The following is a 9,796-nucleotide window of genomic DNA, read 5'->3' as shown; positions in this document are numbered from 1 at the left end:
TTTGTTAATATGTTTTGGTTCTTGTATCTCTAAAAATAAAATTTTTTAAAAAGTTCAGTCGTGTTAATGTGTATGCTGCTGAAGCAAGCACTACTATCCATATATTAGACAGCTAAAGTTTAAAAGACTGACCCTACTTGTCAGCTAAGATGTGAAGAAACTAAAATTTTCATACTTTTCAAAACTTTTCATACTGTTGGTGAGAATATCTAATAGTACATCCACTTTGGAAAATAGCTTGTCTATTTCTTTTAAATTAAGCAAATATTCACCTTATGATACAGCCATTCCATCCCTGTGCACAAATGTCCACCTAATAATTGTCCAAAATTCGGAAGCACATGAGTAAGTGAATGGGTTACCAAATTGTGACATAGCCATACAATGAAATATCATAATTGATTGTAAAATCTGTCATTAAATATATCTAAGTCTGTCAGATAAATCTTTCTGCAATAAGTAATAAACACAGTAAGTGAATAAAAAGCCTTACATGTAATACCTTTCAAGAAGTGCTCAAAGGGAAAAGCAAGAAATCCAATACCACTCACAATCTTACAAGTAAGAAAACTCTAAGTCTAATGGGCCAAAAATATGAGCTTTAAAGAAAGATGTACATAATAAAAGAAAATTGATCAGACATCAAGGGTATATTAGGAAAAGAACTTTCTTTGATGATCCTTCATACTGTACATAGCTCTACTTTAAGGAAAGCAGCAGGAAGTACTATTTTTACAGAGTCTGATTTATTCATTGGTTTATTCATTCAGTATTTATTTAGTATTTCTTAGCACTGTTCTGGATGCATGGATATAACAATGAACCAAAACCAAAAATTAAAACAAAAATCTCTGCCTGCTTAGAGTTTATCAAGAAAAGTAGTGTTGTTTTAAAATAATGTATGATTATATATAAATTAACTTTGTAAAATGTAATAATTTAAAGGAAGCCTTTTGTGTCAAAAATAAAAAGGTCATTGCAAAAATTTTTAATTGACTTTTACAGAGGGGTTTGCATATATCATTTTGCAATCATTTTGCAATCAACCTGAAGACTGCTTAAAGAACAGTGCAGTGGGTGTTGTGGCATCCTCCCTTCTCCCACTTTCAGGATGTGCTTCCCCAACTGTCAAGAATGTTCCCTTTGGGGGCTCACAGCCTCAACCTCATCCTGGGCTGATCACACTTTTATATCAAATGCTCATTGAGTTGTGGCTGCTTCTCCCTCCAGGAAGATGTTTACCTAGGGTAAAGGGTTCTGTTTGGACAAAAGCATTTTTCAGTTTTCATTTCAATATTTGCTTTAGATTGAATAAATTCTGCTATGATGTTTTCAAGTTCCCTAATCTTTCTTGCTATGGCTTCTAGTTGTTCTTAATCCTACCTAGCAAATGTTCATGTCAGATATTTTTGGTTTTTCTTAAATTCTAGAAGCTTTATAGCTTTATCTCCCCCTTATCTCATTATGTTCAGGTTCATTTAAGTCCTTCAGCATTTGAGCATATTTATGTTTATTAATTCCATCATCTATATCGTGTGTGAGTTGTCTTCTCCTCCTTCCCTTCCCCTTTCCCTTTCCCTTTCCCTTCTCCTTTTTCTTCTGGTAGTACCAGGGATTAAACTCAGAGCCTTTGTATCCTGAGCCACATCTCTTCCTTTTTTTCTCTTTTTGAATTTTGAGAAAGGGTCCCCCTATGTTAATTTGTCCATTCTGAGCATAAACCTATTATCCTCCTCTCCTGCTTCAGTCTTCCAGAGTGCTGTGATTATAGGGTGATTGAGTTTGTTCCACGAACAGATTTTTTCCAGCTATATATCCTGTTTTTCTGCTGCTGGTCATGCATAACAGTTTGGGATTGGATTCATGGACATTGTGAAAGCAATATTGGGTACCTGCATTTTCATTTGTGTCATTTTTTAAACAGTGCTGATGTTTGTTCTTGAAATTTAAATTACCTGCAGATCAGCTTCCTCCTTGTAAGTCTAAACTATTCCTAAAATTTAGAGATAGTGTAGTCCTAGCATCAAGAAATGATCCTTTTGGGGTCTCTTTGGAATATCTGAGCTGAGTACCAAAAGTTGATACTCTGGTCTTAACTTAATCAACTCTGTGCCTTGTTTAAGGTCTGGAAATTGTTTAGTCAGAAGCCCTCTGACCATTTCTGCTTCAGAAATAAGTGAAATGTAACTTTATGTATGCATAGCTAAGGATACTGTCAAGAATAGAAAGTGCCTTGAATTTGTTATTTTATATTCTATTTGCTTTAGACTCCCTCTCCAGAACCCTGCCTTTAACTCCTAGTTGCATTAAAATCATTATTATTCTATATCTTTCCTCAACTCTGAAAGGTCATCATGATCTTCTCGAGACCCACTCCCTGCCCTTTTGTTAGGAAAGTGCCCAGACAGAAAGGTGGGACAATAGTCTCAGTGCATTTCAGATGTTTTCCTTTCCTGAGGCAGCAGGAGCCTGAATTTCCTTTTTTCTAATATTTAATGCTTTCTCAAAAACAAACAAAAAACAGAAAGTTAAATCTGGTCAAAGTAGTCTAAAATAGTGACTTTGGTTTTCCTTTGATTTTACTCATATGGATTTTGTATGTTTTATGCCATAAACTTTAGGGAATTTACTAAGAGTAAATCCACACAGCACAGCAGCAATCAGATAGAACTAGGATGACCACCAACAAGATCTTGTCATCCTCCTCCTCAAGAATACTTCAGACCTTAAACCTGTTAAATGAATAACTTTACTCCTCTATCCTCTGAGTCCTACCTTGTGCTAAATGTTTATGTGACATTTCTACACTTTCAATATAATAGTGAGCTAAATTTATGACACGTACAGTATTCTCAGCTTACTCCTGAGTGAATTCTCATCTTGTAAATGATAGGCTAAAACTGATCAGATCATTTGTTAGTCTAACTCTTCTTGTTTTATATCCTTAGATTTTATTCCTTTTATTAGTAGATTGAGTAACAAGTTCCTGGAAAAGATGTCTCACATAGGTCATAGATTAATCAAGGTTCACTTCTTTTTTTCTTTTAAATGTTCATTTCCAAAATGCAATCCTTCTGATAAGTGCAGGGCTTAAGAGTTTAGGTAAGGTGGATTTCTCAGGCTTCATAAATTCAAGTTAGTAGTTTGAATTATGCATTTACTTACCATATTTACTATGACACAGAACTCTAAAAAAACTCTAATGATTATTATCCTTATATGTGAAGAAATGTTCTGGTGTCATGGTTAAAGAACAGAGACTTTGAAGGCACAGAGACTTAGTTTTGGACTCTGGCTCCTAGTATTGATCACCTGAGGAACTATAGGCAAAATTACTTCTTTGAATCTTAATTTAAGCCTTTGTAAATAGTTCACAAAAAAATAAGGTTATTTGTTGAAAATATTAAACACGGTGTCTTGATTACTTTTCTCTCATTGCTGGGAAAAAATACCTGATGCCCAAAATTAAGGAAGGAAAGGTTTATTTCACTTACAGTTTGTGGAGGTTTTAGTCCATACTTGGCAGGTTACAAGGCAGACTGGCACATGGCAGAGGGCTACAGCTCATGGTGACAGAACACAGCAAAGCAACAAGACACACACAAGGGAGGAAATGGCCAGAAGCACGCTCTTTCTCTCCCTTACATGTGCAAACTATCCACCCCAGGGTGGGTGTAGCTCTCACACCCATAATCAATCAAACTCTAAAAGCCTGCCCCATGGCCACATGAGGCTTTGTGGGGACACCCAGACACAACCCATAACACACAGTGCCTGTCATCTAGTAAGTACTCAAAAAAAAAAAAAAATCAGTGCTGCAGCTTAGATCTCCACTGTCCCCCAAATACTCATATTTGGAAGGGTTGGTCACCATCCTGTGGTGAGTGAAAACCTTGGGAGGAAGGGCCACTGGAAGGAAGCTGGATCATGAAGGTATGCTGTTGAAGGGCATACTCAGTCCCCAACCCCTCCTGTGTCTCTCCCTCTTTGCTTTCTGGCCACCATAAACAGCATCTTTGCTCCACTGTGCACTTCTCTTCTACCCCACCATAGGCCATGATGCAATTAACTGACCACAGTCTGAAACCTCTGGAACTGTGAACCAAATTAAGTTGGGAGGTAGGAAAATGACAAGTATACCATAGAAAGCCGTAGGCCAAATTGAGAAATTAAATCAAGGAAGACAATGCCAATATCAGAACCCTAACAGATAAAAGTCTTTCTGTCCCCAGCAGCCCCCCATGCATATGCAAAACAAAAAGTATAGTACATGACCCTAGCCTGAGTCCAACCTCATTTGCATAGCGGTTTTGACTTGCCATCCAAGGGCTTTAGATGTCACAACACCTACTCCAAAAGCCTTCCACCAGCTCTTATGCAGGGACTGGTAGACCATGAATGTGCAGCAAATCCTGAATTACAGCGTCACTTTGGAGCACTGGTGTATCTTGTTCAGCTTGTTTTAGATAGTTGCCCCACCACGCCTGAGGTACATACATATGCAATTCCATTAATCACAGTGAATGACTTTCTATTTTAGTGATTCTCAACTCAATGAAGGAAGTGGAAAGAAGGTAGACAAACTGCTCAGCTCTACTGAAAGTCTTTAGTTGCTATTATATTGTGTGCATTTTGAGTATCCAGATATCTCTACAGCTTACCAGATTATTGACAAATAAGATCATATTTATTAACACGCAAATGTACACTTTTGCTTGCACTTGGCCGTGCAACTTTTTAAAGTCCACCCTACTATCAGCTCTTGTCCACCCAGTGTTCCGTAGAATGATCAGGATATTTCTCTTGTGTTCCCATGGAATTCAAGAACTATCCCTTTACTGCAAGTTTCTCACACTGAGTCCCTACTGGCAGTGTGTATTTTCATTACCACAGCAGGCAACTCACCCTAATGGCAAAACTGAAGGACCATTTCTGGAAATTCCCATAGCTTCTGACTTTGGGGACGTCCAAGCAAATCTGAGCTCAGTTCTGATGGGGGTAATGTGCAGCAAGATAAAGCTGTTACTGGGGTCCTTATCACAGCTGCTCATGTCCAGAACCACATACAGGGCTTCAGGAAAGCAGCTCTGTCAGCCTCTGCTGGAATCCCCTCTGTCCTGCCTGTGCAGTTTGGGAGACAAATGTCTTCCTTTCCTTTTCATGGCCATCTTCATCACTTTAGCAGATAAGGAAATAAATAAGTGTGTCTTTCACTTCACCAGAATACCAAGATCCCTTATACATCATTTCACACAAATAAGCAGTGAGAAATTACAAGTTCAAGTAGCCAGACACTGTGTTCTCACCTAGACTAAGCTGTGGCACCCTGTCACTCATATGAAGACAGCAGGAGGCTTGTTTTAGTCATTAGTTGATGCAGTGTTACCCTGATTCATGGTCAGACATTGTAAACCTGATTCTTCCTGTTTCAACCTAAACTCACTTTGTTATACTTATGAGATTAGTAATGAGGAATTTCAGTTCCTTCTTAGATCACTGAGATTGAAGTATAATTAACTGATTAGGGCCTGTTTCCCATTTTTAATATAAAGGGACCAATCCTCTAGGTTTCTAAAATCCCTCCCTGGCCTAACACTGCATGAGATCTGGTGCAAATTAAACAGAGCACTCTCCGCGCTGGTGGCTTTCAGTGATAGTGGAAGAGGTCATAGCACTCTCTGTGACAACAGTTCGGTATTATATTTAGAGTGTCTGTTATCACCTTCATTGTAAACCTCTTCCTTTCATGTACAACTCTAGTGCAGCCTGTGAGGTGTATTATGTCTTAAGCAGTTTATTTAAATTAATACCACTTTCTCAAATAGTGTTGAATATGAAGAATTAAGGCAATGTGCCCAGCAAGAAGAAAATCAGTTTGAAGTGTCTATCTCAATGTGCACTCCTGGGCCTCCACAGAGTGGATCTACATGATAGTTTCTCATCACTGCCAACGTCAAGGTACTATATCATGTAGGCACACTTAATGAACAGCAACCAAAACTGTTGATACGGTTCTCTCCTATTAGCAGTCATAATATTTCGCTTTGGAGTTTCATTCCAGCAGCCTCAGCAGTTTGGGTCACAAGTTTGACAGTGCCAAGACCTTCAAATTGAGGTTGTTTGTACTCTCTCATATGTCCGTGTGCAGATAACATTGTTCACGGAGCTTTCCTAGAAAACAAAAGAAGAATGAGGTACTTCGTATTGCTGATGAAACTGACATGTAGGAAGATATAAATCATGTGCATGACATTTTCTGAAAATCTTGAGAAGAAAATACCGATAAATATGATTCATATGGTACATAAGTGGCATATTTAGTATATATTTGTATATGTATAAAAAGCAAGGCATATAATTTGTAGTCTGAGGTTTTCATTGAAATACTTTAAATGCCCATGTTGAAGCATTTTTGCTATTTCATATACTTTATCTTTTCAAAGAATAATACTGTTAAATTAATGTAATATCTTACACTTTTCAGAGAACTGATATGTGTACATGATGAAATTTAATTCTCTTGGAAAACCTACCATGACGATATTATCTATACATTTCAGTAAGGAATCTGAATTTTGGAGGGGATAGATGACATTCCAAAGTCACATGATGCTGAGTGGCAGGGATAGAAAGCCACGTCCACAGATTCTGCATCTAGTGCTCTTCCTAATGAACTGCTTATTTATTGGCTATTCTTTGAATTATTTAATTATCTGGCATTATATTAGCCAATGTTACTATAAGAAAGAATAAAATCATTCTTAGTTCTCCTCTTTTAATGTTTCAAGGAATAAAATATGCTCTTCTCTGTAGAAAGTAAAAATCTCTATGTTAAGAAATACAGATATTTTTGTTATTGCCATATAAATCTTGCATTTTTCCTCTGATTATGTGTTATGTCCAAAATTACCATTTTATTAATTGTGGTGCCGGTGGGATTTGGGAGGAGAACTGCTGACACTTTTTCTTCTACTCTTCACTGAAGGAGAGCAGAAGAGACTCAAAAATGTATGAATTTTGAAATTAAGCCAGCTGGATTATAATCCCAACATTAGCACATTTTTCTACTTTTCTACCCCTAGAAAAGTCAATGTCTGAATCTTAGTTTCCTCACCTGTTAAATGGGCTAATAAATTTTACTGCAAAGGATTATTGAGGATTTGGTAAGTAACACAAGAAGATGTGGGAATGTGGTAACAAGTCAGTGTCATTTCTTACTTATGTTAACCCATCCACACACCAACAAAACAGCCTTTCTCTTTCTTATCCCTAGTTCAGACTTCCTTCTTGTGCTTTTGTTCGGTGCTGATTTGGTGAAATAGTGAGAGGTTAATCCTGGTCAATGGTGAAGGACTGGCAACAGCCCTCAGTCCCTGTTGAAACCTTTGCTGACAAACACATGCTTATTTTTGTTCATGCATGAGTTGAAGAATTATTTATTCTCTTTAGTTGTTTAGTTCCTCAGTTCACACACATTTGGCAACTTTTATGATGACGCATTTGTCTGCCAATGTTTGCTGTCAACCCCTTAAAGTAAGAGAAAAATAGCATTCATTTTTATTCTTTCAAAACAAGTTACTGACGTGATTTTATATTAGGTTTTGCAATAGTGGAAAGAATAGTGAGAAACAGCTCACTTACCACTACCATCTTCCCATCCACCAGCTTTCTTCGGATAGTGGCTTCTTTGCCATCCCAGTCCTGAACTTGAACCAAGGAGTCATTGTCTAAGGTTATGATGCTCTGGAAAACAGACCAGAACTAATTCACATCAGGTCATCACATTTGAGCACTAACATTTTATCAGGTGTCAAATTTTTTCAGCTATTATGATGCTCTCAGGTAGTTCCAGGATGGTATTTATAGTCCCACTTACTTTCAGAGTTTTTCAGCAGTCAGTCAATTTGTGGGCTGATTCTTCTGGTGAGAGGAGAGTTTTACAACAGTAAAGATATAATAACTTCAAAAGTAAGTGAAACTTTCTTTTTATTGTTTGTCATATATGTAAGGTATTATCTTTTGAGTAAAGAATCACAGGTAAGTTTCAACTTTAAAAATATACATGAGCTAATTCAAACTCCCATTGTTAAAGCCTAAGGAGAAAAGTCTTATCTTCCTACCCAAATGATATTTTTTTGTTAGAGTAGGTTTTTTTTTAAACAAGAACAGACATAATTTTAAAATATTTTTTGCCAAAATTCTTTTATTTTATATTGTACACAAATATGAGGAATCATATTTATAAGTAGCTATCTTTTCACATGATATACTGCAATAGGTCCATTTTTTAGGATACTTCCCTCCATTGAAAACAACAATCCCCTATTTAGTACATTCATTCAAACACTGAGTATTTACGGAACACCTATTATGTACCAAGCACTGGAATCTGTGATACAAATGAGAAATAATGTCTTTGCATTATTTTCCTTGTGGAATGAGGAAACAAGTGATAAACAATAAACAAATTAGAAATAAAATATGGACTATAAACTGATGTGTTGCAGTTGGAGCCCATGAGATCTGAATGAAAGCTGAATGTGTTACTTTCAAACTGAGATAATAAAAAGCTCAGTCTTTCGCTCTCCCTCTCTTGCTGTCTCTTTTTGTCACTCTCTGTCTCTCTCCCTCTCTCTCCCTCCCTCTCTCTCTCTCTCTTTTTCCTTCCCTGTCTTATTGTCCCCAGGAGACTGTAAGTCAGTTACCAGGTAGCTAAAACTTCTTTGGCCTGGATCCTTAAGAGATTAAGAGGGACAGAAATCCTGTCCACCCTCCACACACACAGACCACCTCAATTCCACCCCCAACATTGCCTGTGCATTGAGCTAGAAATAATTCCCCATTGTGTTAAATCACTGAGACCTTCTGACTCATCTGTAATGGAGGCATCACATTGCCTATACCAGCTGACACAGGCTGTATTCATCATACTTCTGTGTGTAGGAAGAGAGAACTTTTGTTTCTGGGAGGACTAAATATTATCTTTAAAAATGATTCTCAAAATGTGGCCTGCTAAGTATTTGAGTCAAAATTGTTAAAAATGCAGTTTTCAAGTGCCCACCCTAGACTTCAGTGCCCTGAGGTCTGGAAGTGAGCAGTAAGCACTTTCCACAAGCATCCCGGGAGATTTCAACGTATGCTAATGCTCAGTATCTTCAGACTTAGGTTTTAGGCAGAAGTGTTTGCTATTATTGCTAACTTGGAAAAATTTCTAATTAACCTTGATGAAAGTTACCCAAAAGACAATTGTACACCTCACCTTGCTTTTATGGCCAGCTGGTGTGGTTTCTTCAAACTCTTCACCAAGTTTAAAGGAGATCTCGTTATTTTTAAAGATGCTCTTGGTTTTTATGGTAATCACATCTCCATTTATTCTAATGGTCACAGTGGGTTTTGACAGACAGCCCAGTTTCCTACTGGCTCTTCCTATTCCTAGAAACCAGATGAATGGACAAATAGCTAAACCTATTGTTGGCTCAGAGAACTCACATGCTTTGTATAATTTCTTGCATGGAGGAGATTTTTTACAGAGATTTAATGCTGCATGAATTCAACTATCTCATACTAGTAGTTCCACCATTATATAGTAAAATGGACTATTTTTTGACAGAAAAAAGTGTCCAGTTTTTATTTGTGACTGTCTTGTTTCTCTAGTGCAGACATTATTAATCTTTTAGATTTGTGCACTCCTTTGAAAATCTAATTAAAGCTATAAATCATCTATTTTAAAAATATACCCTTTTCACATACAAATAAAATATTTGGTATAGAGTCTTCCAGGTCTTTAACTCTTCAT

The 9,796-nt window shown here is 37.0% G+C and overlaps 1 protein-coding gene across 3 annotated transcripts in view; it reads right to left on the bottom strand.

Annotated features, from left to right (window-relative positions):
• Positions 1-5,778: 5,778 nt before the first annotated feature.
• The window catches only part of Fabp12 (fatty acid binding protein 12), a 7,909-nt gene continuing 3,891 nt past the window's right edge, over positions 5,779-9,796 (bottom strand). For 2 of the 3 annotated variants that reach the window (XM_005392052.1, XM_005392051.1), the window contains exons 3-5: positions 9,260-9,432; positions 7,642-7,743; positions 5,779-6,171 (exon numbers count right to left, since the gene is read on the bottom strand). In XM_005392052.1, the coding sequence (XP_005392109.1) occupies positions 6,106-6,171; positions 7,642-7,743; positions 9,260-9,432 (341 nt within the window). In that variant the 3' untranslated portion in view covers positions 5,779-6,105. Of the gene's footprint in view, positions 6,172-7,130; positions 7,528-7,641; positions 7,744-9,259; positions 9,433-9,796 lie in introns of those variants that run through there. The other variant, XM_005392053.1, reaches the window with a different exon arrangement.

The sequence above is a fragment of the Chinchilla lanigera genome, unplaced genomic scaffold, assembly GCF_000276665.1.
Source record: "Chinchilla lanigera isolate Chin_1 unplaced genomic scaffold, ChiLan1.0 scaffold00043, whole genome shotgun sequence".
Lineage (NCBI taxonomy): Eukaryota > Metazoa > Chordata > Mammalia > Rodentia > Chinchillidae > Chinchilla > Chinchilla lanigera.
This window is presented reverse-complemented; position numbering and strand designations above follow the sequence as displayed.